Source organism: Ilyonectria robusta, assembly GCF_021365365.1.
Source record: "Ilyonectria robusta strain PMI_751 chromosome Unknown BGZ61scaffold_18, whole genome shotgun sequence".
Classification (NCBI taxonomy): Eukaryota; Fungi; Ascomycota; class Sordariomycetes; order Hypocreales; family Nectriaceae; genus Ilyonectria; species Ilyonectria robusta.
This window is the reverse complement of record NW_025764452.1, coordinates 205,240-229,438: the sequence shown is the minus strand read 5'-3', so window position 1 is coordinate 229,438 and position 24,199 is coordinate 205,240. Positions and strand designations below refer to the sequence as shown.

The 24,199-nt window shown below is 50.3% G+C and overlaps 10 protein-coding genes across 10 annotated transcripts; 6 read left to right on the top strand and 4 right to left on the bottom strand.

Annotated features, from left to right (window-relative positions):
- The first annotated feature begins 621 nt into the window (after window positions 1–621).
- BGZ61DRAFT_456889 (saccharopine dehydrogenase) lies at window positions 622–2,958 on the top strand. Its single transcript, XM_046246575.1, has 10 exons — window positions 622–1,046; window positions 1,097–1,107; window positions 1,160–1,263; window positions 1,316–1,333; window positions 1,385–1,577; window positions 1,626–1,894; window positions 1,951–2,060; window positions 2,127–2,268; window positions 2,363–2,468; window positions 2,519–2,958. The coding sequence occupies exons 1-10, from the start codon at window positions 678–680 to the stop codon at window positions 2,544–2,546; spliced, it is 1,350 nt and encodes a 449-aa protein (XP_046100643.1). The 5' UTR covers window positions 622–677; the 3' UTR covers window positions 2,547–2,958.
- Window positions 2,959–4,059: 1,101 nt separating this feature from the next.
- BGZ61DRAFT_456883 (uncharacterized protein) lies at window positions 4,060–5,758 on the top strand. Its single transcript, XM_046246574.1, has 6 exons — window positions 4,060–4,640; window positions 4,694–4,852; window positions 4,914–4,942; window positions 5,004–5,127; window positions 5,183–5,294; window positions 5,347–5,758. Exons 1-6 carry the CDS (start codon window positions 4,297–4,299, stop codon window positions 5,527–5,529), a joined length of 951 nt encoding a protein of 316 aa, XP_046100642.1. The 5' UTR covers window positions 4,060–4,296; the 3' UTR covers window positions 5,530–5,758.
- Window positions 5,759–7,542: 1,784 nt separating this feature from the next.
- BGZ61DRAFT_359237 (major facilitator superfamily domain-containing protein) lies at window positions 7,543–9,200 on the top strand (the record flags this gene model as incomplete). Its single annotated transcript, XM_046241054.1, has 3 exons — window positions 7,543–7,897; window positions 7,966–8,063; window positions 8,115–9,200. The coding sequence occupies 3 exons, from the start codon at window positions 7,543–7,545 to the stop codon at window positions 9,198–9,200; spliced, it is 1,539 nt and encodes a 512-aa protein (XP_046100641.1).
- Window positions 9,201–9,565: 365 nt separating this feature from the next.
- BGZ61DRAFT_425844 (uncharacterized protein) lies at window positions 9,566–10,966 on the top strand. The gene is made up of 4 exons (XM_046243661.1): window positions 9,566–9,951; window positions 10,014–10,382; window positions 10,435–10,560; window positions 10,611–10,966. Exons 1-4 carry the CDS (start codon window positions 9,702–9,704, stop codon window positions 10,916–10,918), a joined length of 1,053 nt encoding a protein of 350 aa, XP_046100640.1. The 5' UTR covers window positions 9,566–9,701; the 3' UTR covers window positions 10,919–10,966.
- Window positions 10,967–11,267: 301 nt separating this feature from the next.
- BGZ61DRAFT_396001 (trypsin-like cysteine/serine peptidase domain-containing protein) lies at window positions 11,268–14,699 on the bottom strand. Its single transcript, XM_046242945.1, has 5 exons — window positions 14,514–14,699; window positions 14,242–14,465; window positions 13,996–14,192; window positions 11,688–13,940; window positions 11,268–11,612 (listed from the first exon to the last, which is right to left on the bottom strand). Exons 1-5 carry the CDS (start codon window positions 14,517–14,519, stop codon window positions 11,428–11,430), a joined length of 2,865 nt encoding a protein of 954 aa, XP_046100639.1. The 5' UTR covers window positions 14,520–14,699; the 3' UTR covers window positions 11,268–11,427.
- Window positions 14,700–15,108: 409 nt separating this feature from the next.
- BGZ61DRAFT_359922 (MFS sugar transporter-like protein) lies at window positions 15,109–16,891 on the bottom strand (the record flags this gene model as incomplete). Its single annotated transcript, XM_046241116.1, has 6 exons — window positions 15,109–15,611; window positions 15,670–15,852; window positions 15,907–16,183; window positions 16,235–16,385; window positions 16,441–16,721; window positions 16,778–16,891. The coding sequence occupies 6 exons, from the start codon at window positions 16,889–16,891 to the stop codon at window positions 15,109–15,111; spliced, it is 1,509 nt and encodes a 502-aa protein (XP_046100638.1).
- Window positions 16,892–17,597: 706 nt separating this feature from the next.
- Window positions 17,598–20,330, top strand: BGZ61DRAFT_535611 (glycoside hydrolase superfamily; the record flags this gene model as incomplete). Its single annotated transcript, XM_046254287.1, has 3 exons — window positions 17,598–17,723; window positions 17,778–18,097; window positions 18,179–20,330. 3 exons carry the CDS (start codon window positions 17,598–17,600, stop codon window positions 20,328–20,330), a joined length of 2,598 nt encoding a protein of 865 aa, XP_046100637.1.
- A 62-nt stretch (window positions 20,331–20,392) lies between these two features.
- Window positions 20,393–21,098, bottom strand: BGZ61DRAFT_359378 (uncharacterized protein; the record flags this gene model as incomplete). Its single annotated transcript, XM_046241075.1, has 2 exons — window positions 20,393–20,542; window positions 20,619–21,098. The coding sequence occupies 2 exons, from the start codon at window positions 21,096–21,098 to the stop codon at window positions 20,393–20,395; spliced, it is 630 nt and encodes a 209-aa protein (XP_046100636.1).
- Window positions 21,099–21,987: 889 nt separating this feature from the next.
- Window positions 21,988–22,833, top strand: BGZ61DRAFT_359960 (cytochrome c oxidase subunit VB-domain-containing protein; the record flags this gene model as incomplete). Its single annotated transcript, XM_046241124.1, has 4 exons — window positions 21,988–22,116; window positions 22,176–22,236; window positions 22,343–22,602; window positions 22,672–22,833. 4 exons carry the CDS (start codon window positions 21,988–21,990, stop codon window positions 22,831–22,833), a joined length of 612 nt encoding a protein of 203 aa, XP_046100635.1.
- A 634-nt stretch (window positions 22,834–23,467) lies between these two features.
- BGZ61DRAFT_496445 (uncharacterized protein) lies at window positions 23,468–23,941 on the bottom strand (the record flags this gene model as incomplete). The annotated part of the gene is made up of 1 exon (XM_046251021.1): window positions 23,468–23,941. One exon carries the CDS (start codon window positions 23,939–23,941, stop codon window positions 23,468–23,470), a length of 474 nt encoding a protein of 157 aa, XP_046100634.1.
- Between the last annotated feature and the right edge of the window lie 258 nt (window positions 23,942–24,199).

The window sequence follows — 24,199 nt, the reverse complement described above, 5'->3', positions numbered from 1 at the left end:
TTCTGACGATATTAAACAAAGAGAAGAAACTTTGCTAGGACCCTTATTGTCCCTGTGTTTCTAATGCAATCCATGGATTTAAAGCATATCTCCCATGAGTTATTTCCAGGTAGCCAGCGAATTGGGAGGGATCCCGACACAGTAATTCACCTCTTTCTTTCCTGTTGTTCAAAGACCCTGGTCACTCGATGTGTAATCATACTGAACAAGCTCATTATGCATCAATTGCTCATCAATATACTACAGGGGCCCGATTTGAACTTGGCATCGAGCCCAGGAAGCATGCATTGCGATCTTTGCAAGGCGGCAGAAGGTGACTGGTGGTGTGGTTGTTGTGGCCTGAAAGGTACGGTACCCCGTTACACTAAGTCATTGGGTCCTCGTACTATGTTACCTTACTTCTCGATACAATAAATAAAGAATTTGGGAACCCAAATAATAACACTTCCACTTGCATTGTCTTCTTGATGCTTGAGATTCGGATCTCCCACCCGACGTCGGTATGACTGACTCCTCGTTCGGGTTAGTCCGATATCGGGATGACCCCTCGTTTGGTGGGCCCCAACAACGCGGGGCCCAAAGACTTTTCCACCAAGTTTGGCTCCTATCTAGACTTCTTTTCCTTCACAAGCCTCCCCACCGAACATCCTCCAAACACAACGTCTCCGACAGTAACAATGCCGCAATCCGCCCTCCTCCTCGGCTCCGGCTTCGTTGCCACGCCCACCGTCGAATTGCTCGCCAACTCTGGCGTCCACGTCACTGTCGCCTCCCGCACCCTGGCCACGGCCCAGAAGCTCGCCGGCAGCTTCCCCAACGCCAAGGGCATCAGCCTCGACGTCAACAACACCTCTGCTCTGGAGGACGCTGTCTCTCAGCACGATGTCACCATCTCTCTGATCCCCTACACCTACCATGCTGCTGTGATCAAGGCCGCCATCAAGGCGAAGAAGAATGTCGTCACGACGTCGTACGTGTCGCCCGCAATGGAGGAGCTGGATGCGGAGTGCAAGGCTGCTGGCATTACAGTCATGAACGAGATCGGAGTAAGTCGAAATGGTTCAAGATTACATGCTTCGTTTGCTGATCATTCTAGCTTGACCCTGGGTATGCCTTCTGATCGACCACCCTATCCTCCCCTTGACTTACCATTACCAAGTATCGACCACCTCTACGCCGTCGACGTCATTGATCGCGTTCACAAGGAAGGAGGCTCTATCAAGTCTTTCCGAAGCTTCTGTGGTGGCTTGCCCGCACCCGAGAGTATGTCCATAATGAGCATGAGCAAGAGTGTTGAAACTAATTTCCAAGTTAGACTCGGACAACCCTCTGGGTAAACACCACGATCGATGCACACCTGCGACTTCTGACTGACCATATCCAGGATACAAGTTCAGCTGGAGCAGCCGTGGAGTTCTTTTGGCGCTGAAGAACAACGCCAAGTACATTGAGAATGGCAAGGTGATGGATGTGAGTGGCGTGGATCTCATGGGAACCGCCAAGACCTACCACACCGGCTTCCTGGGCTTCAACTTCGTCGCCTACGGAAACCGAGACAGCACCGGCTACCTCGAGCGGTAAGAATACTGACATGTGTGTTTAATATTAATGGCTAACCTTTTCAGATACAACATCCCCGAGGCGGAGACCGTTGTTCGTGGCACCCTCCGTTACGCTGGCTTCCCGGAGTTTGTCAAGGTTCTCGTTGACATTGGCTTCCTCCTTGTCGAGGAGCAGGACTTCCTGAAGGAGCCCATCGCCTGGAAGGAGGCCACCCAGAAGATCCTCGGCGCTAGCTCATCAAGTGAGGAGGATCTCCTTGCGGCAGTTTCGTCCAAGACAACTTTCAAGAGCGACGATGAGAAGACCCAATTGGTGTCAGGTCTCAAGTGGCGTAAGTAACTGAACTCTGACAATCATACTTCGGTGGTTTTTGACATTTAAACACAGTCGGTATCTTCTCGGACTCCAAGATTACCCCCAGGGGTAACCCCTTGGATACGCTCTGTGCTACTCTTGAGCAAAAGATGGCTTACGAGGAGGGTGAGCGTGACTTGGTGGTACGTATAAAATCTGTGCTCTGACGTTTCTTAATCATGCACGATTCTAACACGGTTGATATTTAGTTCCTCCAACATCACTTCGAGGTTGTGAACAAGGACGGTAGCAAGGACACCATCACTTCTACCCTCTGCGAGTACGGCGCTCCCATTGGATCTGGTGGTTACACAGCCATGGCGAAGCTCGTGGGCGTCCCTTGTGGAGTAGGCAAGTCTTCCCGTCCCCGTGTTGCGAAATGCTACATTTGTCCCAGTTCCCAGCATGCTTCTAGCGTAAGGAATGCTAACATACCGTACTACAGCTGTCAAGCAAGTCCTCGATGGCACCATCTCAGAGAAGGGTATCCTCGCGCCAGTGAACGCCGCCCTCAACAAGTCCTTGATGAAGGAGCTGAAGGATAACCACGGGTCAGTCTTCCAAACAAATCCTCCTCGGCATAATTACTAACTGAGTGCAGAATCGAGTGTATCGAGAAGACCTTGTAATCCTAGGGGACGGGGATAGCCGGCCGCCTGCTGAATTGGCTGCCGGATTGACGCTGACTGCTGCTGGCATGTTCGCATTATGAGATACTTGACGGACTGTTTCTTAGTATCGGACAATACTAGAAGAAATCACGCGAGTTGGGAACCCCTTGCAAAAGATCGTAAGGCTCTCGAGGATGTTCAAAAACATTGGAAAGATTTCTTCCAACATGGATTGGCTTCCTGGAGGTGCAGCCGTAGACTTGAGCTCATGGGCACTACCACTCGGCTTTGCGGATTTGGACTTTATAGAGAGTGCGGGTTGTAGCTTTTGTACAACGAAAAAAACAAGGAGTTTTGCTTCAACATTGCCAAATACAAAACTTGCTACAGGGTAAGTACATAATGACTCGATTTGAGAGACGAAGACACGACATTGTAGATTGTAGATTGTAGATTGCAGTGTGTCAGTATTTCGGTCTCTTGGTCACTATTTTAGCGAGTGGCAAACATGCAGTAGTGTTGCTGGACGAGGCAGGTGAGTACGTAAAATCAGCGCTCACATTAGGCGAAGTGTGGCGTTCCAACATCAGCAACCTGAATACCGATGTGTCAACACTCAGCAACGTCACAAAGCTAGCACATGTCATGGCAGATGTCATAGTCACAAATGAAGCTAGACCAGGGGCGCCATGTTACACGCCATCGTGGCTTCTCTCGGGTCATCGATTGATGTAACACGGGTGCAGCAGCGATGTGTCCTGTCAACCTGTTACGTGTGGCGGAGTTCGATTCTTCTCAGCATGTGCGGGAACAATTAGTCAATTTCTCCGTCCTGGTGCCCCAGCCGCGGTGGCGGGTTGTCAGCGCGGCGCTAATAAAGTTCCGCGGGGGGGGGGGGGGGAAGGATTTTGCATGTCAGCAACCTGGCAGCAACCCAGCAGCAGACGACAGGGCCCCTTTCCAGTGTGGCGATGGGTACCAGGGCCTTGATTTCTGGAGCTGCTGCAGCGCTGTCGCCCATTTGAACCCGCGAATACCTAGTTCAATCGACCATCTGGAATCAACATTCTCCAAGCTCCGATGAGTCCCTGATCCATCGCACCGCATCCGTCAATTCCCCGCAAACTCGTCCACACCCCGGATTTTGCGGGCGCGCCAAGACTTCCCAGACAGTGTCTGACAGGCGCCTCGTCTCAGATGACGCCAGCCGGGCTTTCTTGCATAGATGGTGATTTAACGAGAGGAAATAATTAAGTTTCAAATTGGACACGAGCAGCGGAGCAGAGCCCTGGAAGGAATACGCGCACAAGTTCCGCACCACGGCCGACGCATTTTAAACGGTTCTCCGCGTCAGAGCCTGCGCTAACAGGGCCCCTTAGACCGGGATATCGACCAGGATCTAGAGGGCCGGCCGACTCGGCTACCGGGTAGGCTGATGCTTGCGGGTTGTGATTGGTCATCCCCACAGTTGGCTCGAGTCATGGCGATGGAGGCCCGCATCAATACCATCACCCCAGCCTTTTCGCTTCCCCCCTTGGACTCTTTTGGGCCCTTGGTCTCTTGGGGCCCTTGATCCCTTGGTCGGGTGGTCTGGCAAGCCCGGTCCCCCGCGCGGCATATAATATGAGCTAGTCGACGCAGATTAGTTCTGCAACGCAACCGTCTTTGCTTCTTCCCGCCGCCGGGAGTCCGACCGTCCGACTCTGACTCTGCTTCTGACTCCATCTAACCATGCTCTCGCAATGACCCTCCCGCCCATCTCCGAGCCATGAGCTTGTCTTCCGACGTCACCTTCGACATCGCGTCGGCCTGCGTGGCCGCCACGCTGATACTGGCCCGATGCGCCTACCGCAGCCTCTTCCGCTGCAAGCTGCACGCGACATGCCACCGGACCTGGCGCATCGACGATCTCTACGTCGCCATGGCCCTGCTGCCGCTGATTGGCCGGACCACCTGCATCTCGGTCTCCTTCGTCCTCAATCCGTCCCATACCTACGATCCTGCCACCGAGGCTGAGGCCGCCGCCCAGGGCGTGACGACGGCGAAGATGGACCACGACCGAATACTGTCGCACAAGTTGTTGATACCGGCCCGCATATGCTACGCGCTGTTGTACGTGCCGCCTCCCAGCCATCATTTTGGCGACTCGCGCTGACCCTTAGCAGCCTGTGGTGTCTCAAGCTTGGGTTGCTTGGCTTCTACTCCCGTTTCGTCCACGTTTTCCCCTGGGGCAAGCGAGTCGTAAACGCCCTCTATGCCTTCATTTTCATCACCTTTGTTGCTGTGCTCATCACTACCTTGTCAGAGTGTCGACCACTCTCGCGGTGAGTCCAAGTCCAAGCCGAGGCTCTGCAATACCGGCGCGCATCGCTAACTCGGTAATAGATTTTGGGCCTTGAACACCGATGACAACCGTATGCGACCCCATCCAGATTTAGATCCCGTTCAAGTCATTGTCTAACACATACATTCTAGGCGAGACATGCCACCGCGCCCTAGGCAACTTGATTCTCATGGCAGTTTGCAACATTATATCCGACATCGCCCTCATCCTGTTACCGTTTCCGATCTTGCAACATTTGCGACTCGACTTGAAAGCGTACGACTGTCCTACCAAAACCCAGCATTGATGGCGAATTCTGACATGCATCTAGGAAACTTCAGCTGGGCTTCTTGTTCGGCATTGGCTTTGTTGTTGTTGCCATTACGATACTACGACTTCCTCTTATCCTTAATCAATCAGTATCCCAAAAGTCCCGCTCATTAGTAAGTCCTGTCATAGCTCCTTCCTAGCACAGCAGTTAACTTGATATCTCAGTGGGCGTCAATTGAGATTCTATGTGCGTGTGTGGTTGCAAATACTGCCTTCTTTTACGCACTTGTAAAAGACATCCAGCGACCGCATGATGACCGCACTGTAATGTCGAGTAGTAATCAACGAAGGGACTTTTATATGGAGACCCTACCTTCCACCTCCAGCTATACAAATATGGCCAAGTAGGAGGGGAAGTTTATGATGACGTAGTAATATACCCTTAATTTACCAAGTCTCGTGAGATACTGTTCTAGCCTGACCAGTCAACCCATCTCAGTTGAGGTGTGGATGGAGCCGGTAACAGAGGCTAGAAAACCTAAAAACCCACCCATAAGGCAGGCTAATAGAGACTGTAATGGCTGTGTGGTCTGCAACTGCAGCCAAGACTGACTCGTTGTTGAACTAATAGCCCAAGGCAAGGCGAAACCGCCTGTTGAAGGCAGCCCGCCATAGAGAATTATTCTGCCAAAAGCAAAGAGTCTGACCTACCCTTGCATCCCTAAAAACTAATGATCCCTGAGACGTTACTATTTTAAGTGCAAGGTGGATGACTTGCAGGCTGGTGGGTAGGCGCTTCCATTGTGGGCAAGATAGGATAATTGCGGGATTGATAAGGGGAGGCCAACTACGTCCCCCAAAATGGCACCGTTAAATGAAACCCGCTGGCTGACTACGACAGGTCGCTTTGAGTCTAGCTCTCACTGAACCAATTAAATGCGCAAAGAAGACGCTGAAATATGTTGAAGCTTTAAGTTTTGCCATCTTGATAAAACACAATGTTGACATGAGCAGAAGATGAGCGGATATTGGACTGGTCATATGCCTTGGGGACGGACTTCTTGTGCATAAACGCGGGGATACTGCTGCTCTGTTGCGTCTACTATATTTGGTCCCCTATCCTGTGTTATCTTTTCACTTTAAGGTGGTAACAGGCAAGCCTACGTGGCAATGTGACATGCAATGGCCACATTCCTACTCCATCACTTCAGATTTATGACGATTCTCGACATTTAAAGATCAAATCATCATACATTTGATCTAACTCGATATAAAAAAGTCTGACATTCCAAAATACAACTCCCTAAAAGGGTTGAGTCACGCTTTGACACCTAAATTCGAAGCAGAATTCCAACGAATGGCTGACCTAACTCTGCTCCGATTATTAACGCCGCCGCCGACGCGATTTTCCTAACGACCGATGTGAGACAGTCAAAGCGTATGCCGGTTCATCCGACCTTTTTTTTTCTTCCTTTTTTTACAAGACGACGTAGTGCATATGGCCACGATGTTAGTGTTTTAGCCCCGTTTTGTTGAGAGAGGGGGCTAACGGGGACGACAAAGCAGCTTGCAGTGTCCGCATTTTTGCAGTCCCCAATGGTCAATCCCCTGAGTTGGTTTGAACGTGGAAAATAATCGTTAGTCATGCATTCTATTCTTGAGGAGCCCCGATCAAGGCCAGTCGGTGACACTTGGAAAACAGCCGAGACTCACACTTCGGTTGAGAAGGGCAGTCATCCTCCCTAAGTTGATCACATGCCACTGCCAAATAGACTTTCCCTACCTAGGGAGGGGATATACCGAGGAATAGGAGCATGGAAGCCATGATGTAGACCGTTCTACGGTTGATGGAGCTTGGTTACGTTTCAAACCGACCGCGGTATAAAGAATATGAGCCTACAGGTTGACAGCTGAGGTCTGCATATGGCGATAGGACAATATATCAAGCCAATTCTGAAGCTCATGGGGAGAAGAACCAAAGTGATGACGTTTTCAAGTAAATTTCACTTGCATCGCCAAATTCACGACAACGTACCCCGCGATTTACCATCTAAGACAGCTAATCTCTCCGACTTAGATCATCCATACGCCAACGTTATATGCCGAAGATTTCACCGCGGGTGCCGGCGGATGAGAAGATCAACATTGCTCGCCGTGGCTCCATTGGACCTCCAAAGTTTTCTACCCGCCCAAGCTGTATGTCTGGCGGGTTGACCAACTGCTGGGAGATGTATATCACCGCCAAGGCCCTCGGTACAAATCTCAGATAGCACTCACGATTTATACGACCAGCTTGTTTGTATTCCCCGCTGCCAAAGCTTCTACCGAGGTTTCAGTACTTCATGTTACCTTGGGCCTTCATTTATGGTTACAACCAGTCTACCTGCACTCAAACGGTTATCCCTGAAACGATCCGCCGAGATGTATAATCAACAAGACTTGCGGCTCCAACTAGCCATCCCCGACACAACGACGACTGTTTCCGAAGGAGACTCTACACTCCAGGCTTCAACACCAAGCTCAACAACGACGCTCGTTTTTGATGGAGACTTTAAGCTCCAAACTTTGACCCCCAGCTCAACGACAACGGCTATTTTTGACGGAGACCCCACGCTCAACGTGGCTACCTTCAGCTCAACAACGACGCTTGTTTCCGACGGAGAAGACTGCGAGAAGTCGATCCCTGACGCACAGCCGTCAATCCCGCCCGCGGACCATGGCAAGGATGCGTGGCTGTTCTTAGCAGCATGCTTTTTCGTGGACGCTTTAGCTTGGGGTATGTGATTGAGGATTCCCGGAAGCAACCTCCCAGCAAGTACACGACTAATATTTACTTTACTCTAGGCTTCCCCAACTCCTTTGGCGTCTTTCAAGAATACTACAGCGGACACGCGTCGTTTGCTGGTTCGGCAATGATCCCAGTTATTGGAACCTGTACCCTGGTAAACCCCCCCGTGGTATATGTCAAGTCTCAAGCTCACTGTGTGATGTAGGGCATAATGTACTGCACTATGCCACTTATCATGGGATTCCAGCGGCTCTACCCACGGTTCGGGAGGTGGTCACCTGTCATCGGTCTGTCCATCATGAGCATTTCTCTCGGCGTCGGCTCTTATTCGCAAACAACAACGCATTTGATGGTGTCGCAGGGAATCTTCTTTGCAATTGGCAGCTCCATTCTATACTGTCCCTGTCTCTTGTACCTGGAAGAATGGTTCATTGAGCGAAAAGGGTTGGCATTTGGGGTTTTTCTATCCGGTACTGGCTTATCGGGATCCGTACTCCCTTTGCTGCTTGAACATTTCCTAGGCCGCCATGGCTTCCGCACCACACTACGGATATGGGCGGTCTCGCTGGTGGTTCTAACTGTGCCGTTAGCATACTTCATCAAACCACGATTGCCAACCGTATCGACTTCGCACCTTCGACCCTTTCGGTTTGGATTCGCTCTGAATCGGACTTTCATACTATTCCAAGCGTCAAACATTTTTCAGGCTCTTGGATACTCCCTCCCATTGGTATACCTACCGACATATGCCCGTGCCATTGGTGCGAGTCACTTTCTTTCAGCTTTCACACTCGTACTCGTCAACTTCGCATCGATGATCGGCTGCGCTGGAATGGGTGTGTTAACGGACCGCTACCACGTTACGGTGTGCTTTTTGATATCGGCTGTCGGATCAACACTTTCAACGTTTCTAGTGTGGGGATTTGCGACAGAAATACCGACACTGTTTTTCTTTTGTGTGTTGTACGGACTTTTTGCAGGGTCATACCCCTCTGCTTGGCCAGGGATCCCGCGGCATATGTCTGAGTCGACGGCGAAGAAATGGAATCCACACAATGATGGACAAGCAGGCCTTGATTCGACCATGGTTCTCGGTGTTCTTTCAATAGGCAGAGGTATTGGTAGCACTACCTCAGGACCTCTTAGCCATGCACTGATCAACGGGCTGCCATGGTTTGAGGAGGTTTATGGCGGTTATGGAACGGGCTATGGGCCTCTTATTGTTGTGTCGGGAGTATGTGCAATTATTAGCGGCATGAGCATTCTCTGGTGGAAGCTCAAATGGATTTAGGATAACATTGTACGTGTAGAAGTTGAATGCCCTGGAAGGCGTTGAGCTCAGCACCGGGTGCTCGCGATCATTCTAGTACCAAAGGCAAATTCAAATCAATTTGTGTGGACAGTCGATCATCTAAGTGTCTCGTCTCACTCGTCATTATAAATCCAAATATGCAGAGGCGCAGCCTGACTAATTGTCGTTGGAGGCACACAGCACAACTCCGCCAACAAGTCCGCAATTTGTGTGGGGCCGTGTTCGAAAAAGTCTCCGAAATCAACAGTTACAAGCTCGACTCGGGTGATTGCATTCCCGACGATGACATGAACAAAACCTGAGGCGGAATTGACGACGATGATTACTTCATCTCTTTTTAGTCTCATATAGCCGTGCAAGGAAGAACATAAAAGCCTTCATCAACGCTTTTTCGATTTTTAGAAGAATCAATAAACTAAAACACTTCTACAGCATCTCCTATTCACACTATAATTATACCTGAGCCCACTACACAGCGCAATGGCTTTTGAGGACCCCGCCATCCCGAAGGGATCTACAGTTCTTGTTACCGGCGCCAGCGGTTGGGTCGGTTCCAACGTCGCAGATCAGTTTCTTGCGTATGGGTACAAGGTTCGAGGAACAACGCGTGATGTGAACAAGGCGGCGTGGATGAAGGAGACTTTTGAGAAGAAATATGGCAGTGGTGTTTTCGAGCTCGTGTCAGTCCCAGACATGGTCGCTGACGGCGCATACGACGAGGCTGTGAAGGGTAAGTTGAATCATGTTCCGCTCACATGGCGGCTCGAGGTGCTGATATTGGACATGAAACAGGCGTCACCGCTGTTGCACACACGGCGTCGGTAATGACGTACGATGCGGACCCAAACAAAGTAATACCCGCGGTAATCGCCGGTTCTGTCAACGCTCTGAAGGCGGCATACGCCGAGCTAAGCGTCAAACGCTTTGTCCTTACGTCTTCGTCTACTGCAGCTGTTCTGTCCAGTCCAGGCAAGCCGAAGGTTGTGGTCACGAAGGACACATATAACGAAGAAGCTGTCAAGATCGCTTGGTCTGAGCCGCCATATGATGCAAGGCACGGCGGTTATGTCTATGCTGCCAGTAAGGCACAAGGAGAGCAAGCGGTTAGGAGATTTTATGAGGAAAATCGTGCGAAACGTCCTGACCTTGTTGTCAATGCTGGTATGGTGTCTATCTTCAAGAATCTCAATATGCAAATTCTCATATTTGACAGTTCTTCCTAACGTTGTTTTCGGCAAAACTCTCGACTTGCAGAGACAAGGATACCAGAGCAGTCCGGCGTTAGTCGCCAGTCTCTACAGAGGAGAGATAAGCCCGATTCATCATGCTGTCAACCCACGTATGTCCTATGCCACGTCATGTAAGGCTAGTGAGCTAATCACCTTTCAGAATACTTTGTCGATGCCTCTGACGTTGGTGCTCTGCACGTTGCTGGCGCCATTCTTCCGGATGTGAAGGACGAGCGCATCTTCGGCTTTGCCGGGCGTTTCAACTGGGATGACGTACTCGCCATTTTCCGCAAGCATGAGCCGGAAAAGACCTTCCCCGATAACTTCAGCGACGGGAGGGATCCCAACGAGATTGAACCGGCGTCTCGGGCAGAGCAATTATTGCAGGAGTTGGGACGCCCAGGGTGGGTAGGTCTGGAGCAAGTCATTGTGCAAATTACCGAGGACCTTCGGACATCAAATGAATAACTCCGAAAGTATGCGTATCGGGATATAACATAACTGGTTGTTTGTTATTAACAGAAATGTATTATATACGATCATTTAAGTGCTTGACAATTTATTGGATTTATCTCTTCAAACTCAGCATCACAGCTTTACCCAACAGTGCATACTACGCCCTGTTCTCTGCAACAAATATAATAATGTGTATTGCTACTCGCACACATAACTACATGCTTCAATCCTGCTAATAACTATCTATTATCCTGATAAATTATTGAAACTCCTAATTCTTAGAGCTTATTTTCTTATAATTTTCATTGATGTATCTTATTTGTTTTTCAGTCAGTTAAATTTATTGATAAATATAAGCCTACGATCTAAGAATTCCAATTTTAGGTTTATCAGCTTGTCCTGGGGTTTAGCTCCCTAAAGAGGTTTGTATTTCTGTGCGAAAATTAATGCTAATAACAATCGAAGATTTTTGTCTATTTAGGTGAATCTAAATGTGACATTGCCTCAGAGGTCCGCAAAAGCTAGCCAGAGCTTCCCTTATGACTCTCTTCATAAATGGCTTTCCCTTCCTCGTAGGTCACTCTTCGCCATCCTTGAGGCTCATTAGGATCTCGAATCCACTCTGTCGTGGGGAAATAATGTTCCTTCTTCTTTATGGTGATCACAAATGGCACAGCCTTGAGAGAAACTGCTCGAATCCGAAAATCTAGTCGGGAGAAAAGGATGTGTGAGTATGTTGCATAAATAGTCCGAATAGTAGTACGCCAAACTCGGTACTTACATGTATTATCCGGAATCTCTCCAGAAATTCGAATCACGCTTTCAAGATCGGGCGTTGGCATGTCGTTGATGTGGGTGATGAAACTAGTCGGCGAAAGCTTGTACCGAGCTGAAGGCGAGCCGTAAAGCCTCGACGCAACGTACACCTCGCTCGGAAGATTCTTGATACTCTGCCTGATCGCGCGATGCGGTCTCTGAAGTGTCGCTCCACAAATCTGAACCAGGTGGGCCGTCTCCATATCATCGTCGAGAAGTGTACGGAGCTGGAGAGTGAGTTGTTGACCTCCCCGCACCACTTCAGCTTCAACCACCTCATTCCAGTACATGACATCGAGTTTAGACGCCTCGGTGATTAGTTCACCGTTCAGGGTAAGCAGGATGTCGGCTTCATGTAATCCATCATCCTGACCACCGAAACAGCGCTTGACGGTAAACAGTTGGCGATGAGCCACCGTCTCTTCAACCTTCTCTATCCATTCTCTAGAAACGCCCCGCACCTTTGCTTGGACTATCTTGATGGGTTCAAACTCCACCGGAAGTACCCGCAAACTTGGCGTGATTCCATTCTGAAGTTGTGAAAGGACGGGAATCAAGACTGTGGCAAGTAAACCGAAATATGTTTGAGACTTTTGCATCTCATGGTTCATCCACACCGCTTGAACTCGTCCATCCGTCGTCATTAAAACACCGCTCGCGCATTGAACACCAAGTGGCGAGTCAACTCCAACGTAGTCCATGTTGATAGGACGGTACCTGGGTGGATCGAGCGTGGGCAGCAGAAGCGGCTGCAGTTTGGTAACCAACGTGGAGGTAAAGACAACTCTTCCGGTGTCGGCGTTTCCTACAAATAGGGCCGAAGTTCCTGAAGAAATTTTATCCGTGCTTAGTGTCGCACTCCTCACTGGTGCATCCACCAGTTGGGGATCGTACTGAACGATGGAGTAGTTCTGCGACGGGTGCAGGAACGCGACTCTCCCTTCGACCATGATGGATTCTGCAATGGTTACCTCGATGTCACACAACCTATTAGGCACAATAGCTCTTGAAATGAGAACCAGTCCTTTGGATGCATCCACTACAAGGCCCATGCCACTCCTCGTTCTCGCCGCGCACCCATCAACAAGCAAGGGCATAACACATTTCACATGAGCAAAACTTCTCATGGTGTCGGCAACAGCGGGGTATGGCACATTCTCGGGTTGGAAAAATGAAGCCTTCGACGGGGTTGGTGGTGTTCGTGGAATTGCTTTAGCCAAGACGTCAAAGTCCCACAAGCCTGTCGTATCATTTCGACGCACCATCTTCATAAGAGAAGGCCAATGTCGATTGACTGTGATGACGTCTGTTCGCAAGGTCTCCAGATCAGTCACGTCTTTATACGATATGACGGCCTGGGATTTGTCAGGGATATCCTTCCAAATCTCGATGAATTCGTCCAGGTTTGATGGAGCCTTATGGTTGACGCTTTGTACGATCCAGCCGTTCCTTTTGCAAAGATCGAGCGGCCCAGACTCAGAAATGAATACACCCTTACAGGCAATCGCGTATCGCTGGGCCACTTGGTACGAAAGGTTGTGGAAGTATGCCCCAGAAACAGACAAGAAGCAATCAGGAGTGATAGCTTGAATGTCACCCACCAAGATGTCCACTTGCAGGTCTTTGCCCCCTCTCTGAACTAAGAGCCGAATGGTTTGACCAATGTTTTGGTCCAGCACTTTCTCAAGTAGTAGGAAGTCGGTCGCCAATTCCGCATTGATCTCGACCAAAATGTCACCGACCTTTAGTTTCTTGTCGGATGGGCCTTCTGGGAGAATTGTCTGGGCGACCAACATGCTTGTATCCTCGGGACGGGCCTCGCGCACCTTTGCCTCCCGATCAGAGGTAAGCCCCAGTCGACGACATTCATCAAAGGGCTTCAAGATGAATTTGCATTGAATGTCTCCTCTTGGAGGAGTTTGGCCTTGTTGGATCTGCTTTAGAGCGCGAAGGGGGGCATGGAGCGGGAGGAAGTAATCAGTAGACGCTCCATCAGAGCGGCCCCCTGCCTGAATCGCGATGGCCTGGCCGTCAATGTTCACAACGGGACTGCCCGAGCTCCCGCCTTTCGCTGAAGCATTGGCTTGGTAATAGCAGGTGTTGAAGTCGGTGTACCCTTGATAGTGTGGCGCGTTCCGGTCAAGTCGACTGATGTAGCCGGACAAGATGCTCATCTTTTCTCCACTATCGTTGCCAATGACTTTGATTTCAGCTCCAACTGAAGTTATATTAGTCAATACGAATCACTCTACCGAGACAAAATTTCGTCTCACCTTTTGCCAAGTCCGGTCGAAGTTCCAATGAGAGGATGTCCATGTATTTGACTGCTTTCGGGTCGAAGCGCAAGATACCAAAATCGTGGATAGGATCACGATACAATGGGTACGCATCAACCTCTTCTTGATTCTGAAATATGAGGAATCCCCAAAACGCACCAGGTCCAACAACATGCCGGTTTGTCAGGACGTACCTAAACGTATCAGCAGCCTCCCACTGGTGATGGATCAACTCAAACTCACCCTCTCTCTGAGTCAACAACAAACCCAGTAGCCTCGCTCGTCGATGAATATCCAGTGTCAAATGAATATGGGTGGCAAAACTTTATCGAGACAACGCCACGAGCAACCGTCTGGATAGTTTGTTGCCAGGCCTCGGGTTCTCGTCCCAACAAGGGAGAAGGATCGTCTGCCGCACCTCCAGGTTCAGGATTGGCGATATGTACTCCATTGGGCTGCAGTGTTTTCTAGAATTGATCAGATACAATCTCATGCACAGAGGTCCGCAAACTCACCTCCATGCTGAATTGCGTTGTACTCAGCTAGGGTGTGAGGCTCTTGAGTTCCAAGCGATGCTACGTTGACTGAGTTAATGGTGCAAAGATATTTTCAATTGAAATGAAGATCTAGTGCGGGGTAGAGCTCAAACAAGGCATCCTTCAACTTGGCCTACATAAATTTTATGTGTATAACGATATGAGACATCACAAAGTGACAATAAGGCTGACCATGGTGGTTCGCAAAAGCTACCTTAGGTAGAAACCCCGCTAGTCATATACGTGCCTGAGGCACACGCTGTGCACTATTTGTACTTTTAATGCAGTGCCCTCGGCTGAGACCAGAGACGTCCCCCAACCGACAAAAAAGCATGGGAGTCCTGTCCTAGGATTCCTAGCACTGCTCTAAATAACATTTACTCCTGATGTCTCGTCTTCTTCGTAATTACAAACGCTGGGTTTTATGTAATTATTTACCAATCGATTGCAGTGGGAGGGCTGGCACTGGGTCATAGGATAAATCGTTCCGAGAAGAACCCAACATTAGAGCGGATAGCGAGACAAGTCATAGTTGGTTGTTAATAGCCATAAATACTTGGCTCTAACTTGGCCCTCAGGCTTTAGCTACTAACTCCCCCTTTGCAATCTCAAGATCAACAGCCTTGCCCTCGAGAACATCTGCTATTGTCACGTCCAAGTCTGTATGCCTAATCCCCTCAAAGATAACATCAATTTCCTCAAGACTCTTTCCCTCTGTGGCAGGGAAATAGAAATAAATGATCCCGCATTCGAAAACCAAGTTCCAGAAAGCCGTGATAAGATAGAATCCCCAGCTTGACCACTGCATAGCGTACGGAATCGCAAAGGTGTTCAGGAAGGCGGTTCCATAGCAGACACCGTTATAGAAGGCAAGACCATTTGCCCTCATAGAGTACGAGAGTACCTCTACGGGGTATAGAATGGCTAGAGGCGTCCAGACGAATGAGTAGGCGCCGTAGAAAAGGAAGATCATGGCGACTTGAGCGGCGGATGATGCGAGAGTTGGGTTGCCTCCGTAAACTTTGGTCAAGGCAGCAACAATAATTAGCAACAATGACATGATGATTGTCACGGACACTAAATGGTAAATGTCAGTTCATTGAGGGTCAGCAGAGGAGGGGATAGATATGCGTACGGAAGCCCCTTCTCCTTCCAACCCGATCACTCAGCCAAGCGCCAAGCGATGACGTAAAAAGGTTGAATACGCTCAGTCCTATGTTGATGGCTAGCTGAGTTTGCATCTCAGTGATTCCGGCAGCAGTGAGAACGTCTCCAAGATAGTACGTGATGATGTTGTTTCCGCTGACTTGGCAGAAGACTACGTACATGATTAGTTCATTTCAAGAAGCAGAAAGGCACCGTTGAGACTTACAAGCAACTGCCGCCGTGACACCAAGTCTCCACCGATTGGGTCGAGTCCTAACCAAAGCCTTCCAGTCGGTACTCTGTACTGCTTTTTCATGTTCTAGAGTCTGACAGATCTCGGCGTACTCTATAGCAACGACAGTAGAGTTTGGATCGCCTTGGCCGTGATATTTCGTCAGAATAGCTAGAGCTTCCTCATGTCTATCCTTGTAAATAAGCCAACGCGGGCTTTCCGGTATGAACGGCAGGGGCGCAAGGCATAGAATTGAAGGGATGAATTGGAGCTAGTCATCAAATTAGTCCAAGTTTGGATGAAATATGCAATCTCGACATACAAGAGAGGGAAGTCGCCATGACCAAGTGGTGGTGATGAACTGGCTACCGTACGTAACGCCGGCCGCAATGAGGCTGCCGATGTACCAACTCGTGCCGTAAAGGCCAGTAAGCATGACACGATTCCTGGGATGTGCGACTTCGGAGATGTAACTACATTTGATGTAAGCATGCCGATCGGATGTAGTTTAGGGGGTCCGAAACGTACGCGGGAGCAGCCGTAGAACCTGTCGTAATGGCAACACCGACAAGCAATCTGCCAATACAGAACATGGCCTCATGGACAGCAGCACCTTGGATGGTAGCACCGATAATAGATATGATCGCAGTAATGGCAATTCCCCACTTACGACCCCATACATCGGCGATGGGGCCGGCAATGGGCATGGCTATCACAGAGCCAGCGAAGACAATGGCGACATTGAGAGCAAGTGTTGTCGTCGTCAGTCCAAAATAGTCGGTGTAAGAAGGCAAAATCTGGAGGCCATTCTATGCAGTTTTGTGAGTAAAATCGAACGGGGGCGGGGAATTCAATGATAACTCACCATCATAGAGGAGTCATAACCCTGCGTTGCTGCGTTCGCTGTCACAACGAAGCAGGCCATGACAAGAAGGTATGTGCCACTTGAGTCATGCCGCTCTGGCTCTCTGCGAGCCATGCTGTCGGACGGAGACATGATGATGAAGAACAATATTAAACCTGAGATTCGTGTGCTTTTGGCGCTCACTATTTGTGATGGGAGGGGCCTTCTTTAAGCTCACTATATAAACTCTTGAGTCAAACCTCTCCCAAGTTGGCTTCAGATTAAGATGTCCCGCCCCCGCTTCCAAGTTCAGGCAATCAAGCAGTCTAAGTCTGAAGTGCAAGATAACTACGTAGTTGCATCCTTGCTCTATCAATCGCGCATCGCTTAAGTTAGCTCAATTGCCCCGAGTCAAGTCAAATATCCAGCCTGTAGCCAATGGAAACAAATACCGCGATTCTCGGGTTGACGCCCCACCGATAATACGACTACCAGCTCGGACTAATTCCCAATAGGCCGTCGGACAAAGTGATAGCGTTCCTGCAGCCCTTATCACGACTGTCGTAGTCTGGTGTTACCAATCAATTGCCACGAATACCGCGATCGGCAAACCGCGAGGTTGAGTATTCGGATAAGAAGAACCGTGGTTCAACCGCACGAGATATCCGAATCGAGGCATTCTAGCCGCGATCCACAACTTCATCACCACAAAAACCCGGAGAACAACCGGTGCTAAGGAGGCTTCGGTCAGATAAGAGTCGAGTCAAGAACTCGCCAGATAGCCAGGGATGTCTGAAGCAGGTACACACTCACTCTGGCTGACTTTCTGCACCTCGGCAACATGGCATCCACTGATATTGAAACGCTGCTCGGGCAGCTCTCTCTAGAGGAGAAGGTCTTCTTGCTCTCAGGATCTGACATCTGGCAAACTCAAGAAATCTCACGGCTTGGCATAGGGTCGATCAAGGTATTTGACATTGACTTCTTAATGTACACTCATGCCTAACACCAACGATCCTAGACAACAGATGGGCCCTCTGGTGCTCGCGGAAAGTTCGCCGTTGACGGACCATCTGCAGCCTTCGTTCCAGGTCCTGTTTGCCAAGCAGCAACATGGAGCAAAACTCAAATGCGAGATTTGGGTCGTTTGCTGTGTCGTGAAGCCAAGACTAAAGCAGCGCACATCTTGCTCGCCCCAACAATATGCTGTGCCCGCAACCCTCTAGGCGGACGCAACTTCGAGTGCTTCGGGGAGGACCCTTTCCTCAGTGGAGCATTAGCTATCGAGTATATCAGTGGCGTTCAAGAGACGGGTGAGATTTCAGCGACGGCAAAGCACTTGTAAGCAGTTGACCCTTTAGACCACGTTACCTCCATAGCCGTTTCGCTTAGAAAATATTACTAACGGGTGAAACTCCATAGTATCGCCAATGAGCAAGAATATGAGAGATTCAGCATTGATGCAAAGATTTCTGAGCAAGCACTCCGAGAAATCTACCTCAAACCCTTCGAGATGATCATCAGGTCACAATCGCCTCCGGATTGCATCATGACCTCATATAACGTTGTCAATGGCGAACATATGGATCAGAATGCCCCCATAATCAAGGATATTCTTCGAGGGGAATGGGGATTTAAAGGCCTCGTCATGAGTGATTGGGGCGGTACCAACTCGACCCTGGAGAGTCTCATTGCTGGCCTTGACTTGGAAATGCCCGGGCCTCCAGAGAAGCGTGGGAAAATCCTCCTCAAGGCAATCCAGGACAACCCGACGACAGAGACCTTACAGGCTCTAGACACCTCCGTTACCCGCATCCTATCACTCGCTCGCAAATTCGACCTTCTGGGACTTTCTCCGGAGCTTGCCAAGAAGTCGCGAGACCGCACAGAAATTTCTTCTACAACCAAAGAAGACACCAAGCTAATGCGCGAGATGGCGGCAAGTGGTATTGTCCTACTCAAGAACTCGACTCAAACACTACCCTTGAAGCTGGAGACTCTTGCTGGGAAACAGGTAGCATTCATCGGGCCCAATGCTCTTTTAGGCACCCCTGGTGGTGGCGGCTCAGCGAGCATGAACCCGCAATATCTGAGCCGGCCCATGGAATCATTCAAGGCAGTGGCTAAAACGCATGGCATCGACTTGTCTGTTAAATATGCGCCTGGAGCATACGCATTGAAGTGGCTACCTCTCTTCGAGAAAGCCCAGTGGACCTCAGATCCATCAGCGGATGCCCAAGAAAAGTCAATGGTCCAGATTGACTTCTTTGCATCGACAGATCTATCTGGTCCTATTGTAGAGACACAATTCCGCGACAGCTCGAACATCGATCTGTCGGACAGTGCTCCGCTGGAGTTCCAGATTGACCCTATCCCACCTTATTCCTTCAGAGCTTCCTCAACAGTCCTCTCTTCAGTTTCAGGAACGCATTCCTTCAGTTTAAGCAGTGTCGGAGGATCCAAGCTATTCGTCGATGGAGAACTCGTTGTCGATAACGCCAATTGGGAGAATCGAGGAGAGACATTCTACTCATTCGGAAGCGCCGAGTGCATCAATGCCAAGTTTATGGAAGCCGGAAAGCACTACAAGGTGTCGATTGAGGGCTGGGTGAACACCCACTCAACAGCTGAGAGGGCTTCCTCAGACGATGTTAATCATGTCTTCTCCTCCAATCCATCAGTTCGCATCGGTTTCTCTCCGCCAATCCCGGATTCACAGACTATGATAACCGAGGCCGTCACTCTCTCGAATGAGAGTGAGGTGACAGTTGTGGTCCTAGGCCTAAGCGATGAATGGGAAAGCGAAGGCTATGACAGGCAGTCAATGGCGCTACCAGGAGACCAAGATCTACTTATCGAAGCCCTCCTTCAACGTACAAATCGGCCAGAGAAATTACTATTCGTCAATCAATCAGGATCTCCCGTTGAGCTTCCGTGGATTGATGGAGTGTCGACATTTGTGCAGGCTTGGTACGGAGGACAGGAAGCTGGAAATGCCTTGGCGGATGTGCTTTTTGGGACTGTGAATCCATCTGGCCGATTGCCTATTACGTGGCCGCGGCGTTACGCCGATCTTCCTTTCTCTTCCGACCCGCAGTCTTGGCCAGGAATTGACGGAACTGTGCTCTACAAGGAGGGTTCCCAAGTCGGGTATCGATGGTACAGCCACCAAACTGACATACAACCACAGTGGTGGTTTGGCTATGGGCTGAGTTACACCCATTTCACTTCCATTATATCTGCAGGAAGTTCCAACGATGAGGACTGGACTGTCTCTGTCACCGTGGAGAACTCTGGAAATGTGGCTGGCCAAGAAGTTGTGCAGCTATATATTTGCCACAAGGACCGGCCAGAAGAAAGGGCGTTGGTGGGTTTTGAGAAAACAGCAACCATTGAGCCGTCTAAAACATCGACGATGAATATGGTGATCCAAAAGCGCGACGTTGCCCGTTGGATTGATAACAAGTGGTTGTTGTGCGAAGGCGACTATATTTTGGGAGTAGGCACAGGCGCGGGAGATGAGATGGAAATAAACGTCCAGCTGTCTCAGGATGAAACCAAGACTTGGTCATAGAGTTGGAGTAACAGGACAAGTGCGCATCGGTTGAGAAGATTCGAGACGGGCCTGAAAGTCATTTATACATCTGGGAGTGGATTCCTACCCTCGATAGACCCATGAACTTCAGCACGATGATCCTGTCTCATATTCCATGCTCGCTTATTCCAATCATTCAATTCCTGGGGATCATTGAAAACTGCATCACACTGATCGCAATACTGAGTCGCCTGGAATGGCAAAGGAGGTTAGTTAGTTAGTAAACGAAAATGAAGAATAAGAGGATAAAAAATAAGAGGGACAGACGTTGAATCTATCAATGAGTTCCCGGGGGTTGTATAAACCTCGATACTCATGCGTGTGAACAGCAAATAGGCCCAGCCGCCCTTCATCTGAAATGCGACCCTGAGATACTTTATCGACATAGGACAAAACCTGCCTTCTCAGTTCTTGGAATCCTGTCGGAATTTCCGCGAACGCTTCATCGTCCAACTGCAGGTCGCGATGTGCATAGACTGTAAGCCAAGAATATGTGACATAGGCGACAGTAGAATGATCATGTCCTTCTCTGGAAGGGATCATGACGCGAAACTTATGTTTGCTAGCAGTTCCGCCTGCCTCGGAGACTTTTGTGTAGAGCAAGGCAGAAATGGGATCTTTATCTGGATGGTGTTGGGACATTGGTGGACAACCTTCAGTTTCATCCACCCCATTAGCGCAAAGGAAAGCATCGAGAACGGCCACAGAGATCTTGAAGCCGCGAAGAATGGTGGCTGAGCCTAACATGACTGCATTAAATTTAGGCTCGCTTTGAGAGGATTTATCGGTCGCTTGTATTGTTCGTGGTGAGTGAGAAAAGGTGAGGTTAGGGGAACGATTGACATGGGAAAAGTCGCTGTTGCCGTGCGAGAAGGGAAAAAGCCCACGTTATATTTCTAGGACAAGAACTAAAACTGATGTATCCTAGCCAATGGGAGCGCAAACGAACATCTCACCAAATGCCTGTTTGCGGGGGTGCTGTAGGCAGCAATGGCTCATCTGATGATTAGATGATTGCTTCCCACTTGGTGATCACCGCCCACGCACTCGCCAATTATCGGTTGCTTATTACTACGTCAGCTTCAAAGTGACGGTGACTGATGAGTCCAATAGGTAGATATAGAACAATATTCGAATATTATTCTCTCATTTCTGGAGTTCGCCCAGTTGTTCACTCTATTCCCAAATCATTGACTTTCGTTACAAAGCATTGCGAGAGTATGGTAGGAGGCGCGCTACGAATGGCCTAAACTTGGAACTTAATTTTGGCGAAAAAACCAGGGTGCCAAGAAACGAAGCCATTCTCACAGCTCTAGTTGCAACAACAAAAACCAATAAATGTTGAAGAGGCCACAATTGACATGTTTCGATCTTAATTGATAAGCCGTCCGAATACGAACTCATCCTTCGCAGCGTAGTGGTCTGTTTTCGTGGTCATCGGGGACTCCCAGAGTCAGCCGAGCTTGGAAGCTGAGAAGTCACGTGTTGCAAATCACGTCGCTCGCGATTGGCCAATTCCGGTGCCCGAATTGGGTCCGCCATTCAACTTCCTCCCAAATCAGCCCATCCTCACAAATCCCTCGACAACACCTCTCCCAGCATCATCCAAACCTCCATCGCCGGCGCAACCGATACAATGTTCATGCAACGCACCGCCATCGCTGCGGCCCGCCGCGCCGCCCTTCGCCCCGTCGTCGCCCGCTCCTTCACCACCTCCTTTGTCCGCCGTACGCATTTTGCTCCCGCCCGCCCAATGGCAATCCTCGTATGATGGTGTTTGGTGACGATGGCTGACCTGACTGTGCTCCAGGCGATGCTCCCAAGGCCCCCGAGGCCGTCGCTGCCGCTTCCCAGACCAAGGTCGGCTCCTACAAGACTCTGAAGGGTACGTCGCCACGATTCCGAGCCCCGATTGCCGCCTCTCCGCAATCCCCCATAACCTCGGTCGAGTCATTGTGAAGAGCACATCGCTGACGAGAAGCTGCCAACAGAGGTCAAGACCGAGGACGACCTTTTCGGCCCCGGTGCCCAGCCCGGAACCGTCCCCACCGACCTCGAGCAGGCCACTGGTCTGGAGCGTCTCGAGATTCTCGGAAAGATGGAGGGTGTCGACATCTTCGACATGCGCCCTCTTGACGCCAGCCGCCTCGGCACGATGGAGAACCCCGTCATGGTCCGATCCGCTGGTGAGGAGCAGTTCGCTGGTTGCACCGGTTTCCCCGCCGACTCCCACAACGTCCACTGGCTCGGCGTAAGTGCTTCTCCAAGTCCACATCCGGACGGATGGAACAGGTTTGCTAACGACGTCGATTGACTACAGCTCACCAAGGACCGCCCCATTGAGCGATGCCCCGAGTGCGGCAGCGTCTACAAGATGGACTACGTCGGCGCCGAGGATGACCACCACCACCACCACGCCCCCGAGTTCGAGGAGCCCAAGACCTTCGCCGATTACATCAAGCCCGAGTACCGATACCGATAAATGCACACATCTGCATTATGGACTGTGGTTGTATTGAAGGAACACTAGACGAAGGCGGGATGGTGCCCCGGGGAGAGCAGCGGATTTGTGTAGATTAGGGTGCCTTTTCCCTGTGTCAATTTACTAGCTTGCAGAAGTCGTTTTGACCACTGTTTTGAGTGCCATTCGAGTGTTCCCTGGACCACATTGATCGAAATGAAGTTCTGTCGGATATTGGAGTGCTTGAGCTCCTCGTAATTATAGAGTTCATCAGCTTGCGTAACTCTGACGCAATGTACTTTGGGGTTGTAATTGATCTAAAGCCGACTCATGCGGCTCCGTCCGGGTCTACTAGCTTGGCTTTCTAAGCTACATATCCAACCAACCCTTCTCTCACAGTTCACAGCGTGAGGCTTGTTACTAGGATAGTCTCCTGGCATAGCTCGGACCTGGGAATTTACGGACCAAACCTTGGCTGTTGCTTGGGCGTCGGCCCATACAAGCCCGGACGGGTTCCTTGGGTGATTGGGAAGTGGCGTGAGACCCCGGACTTTCAGACACCGAATCGGGCAGGCGGCGAATGTGGTTGTGATAACATCCAAGGACTGGCTGGACAACCTCAGACTGATTGCCGATAGCCTCTTGGTCCCTCCATTCAGCCTTCATCCTCGTCGAAGCTAAGCTTGATCTTCTTCGGCTTTTTCTTGGGTTTGCGGTCCTTGGTTCCTTCTTTGGCATCGCCTTGCTTTCCTCCCTTGCCCGCAGCGTCGCCAATGACCTTTCCAACTTTGCGTTTCCGTCCACCAATGGAGACTTTGCTCTCCGACTCCTTGGTCGTCTCCTTTTCAAATGCAGCTGCTGATCCATCAAGGCCGTGATCCTGCGAATCCTTGACGACGACGCCGTCCTTGTCCACCTCGAGGTGGCTCACGACGTTGCCGTCCTCGTCGACCACCAGAGGCACATCCTCGGCGTCCTCGCTGCTGGATCGCTTCTTGGCCGATCTCCGCTGCGCGGCGAGGAGGGGGTCGGGGCCCGGACCGCCGGCGGCTTGAGCCCGGAGCGCGGCCAGGAACGGCGGCGCGGACGAGTCGTAGGACAGGTTCTTGGATGTGATCTTGGGAGCCATTTTTTTTCTCGGCGGCGAGGGTTCGTCCAAATTAGGTGACGCGTTCAGGGATCCAAAATTACCGCCCACTCCGAAGTGCGTGCTGCACGTCCACTCAATCTCTCTCGGCGAGATAGGCGGAGTGCTGTTTCGTCTGCGGTTCCGGGTCGACGGTGTGGGTATGGCTCGCCCGAGCTTATCAGCAGGCGAATGATGTGAGTGCAGCTTCTGCTGACATGAATGAGGCTCAATTGCTTCCCGTGAGTTTGGTTTGCCACG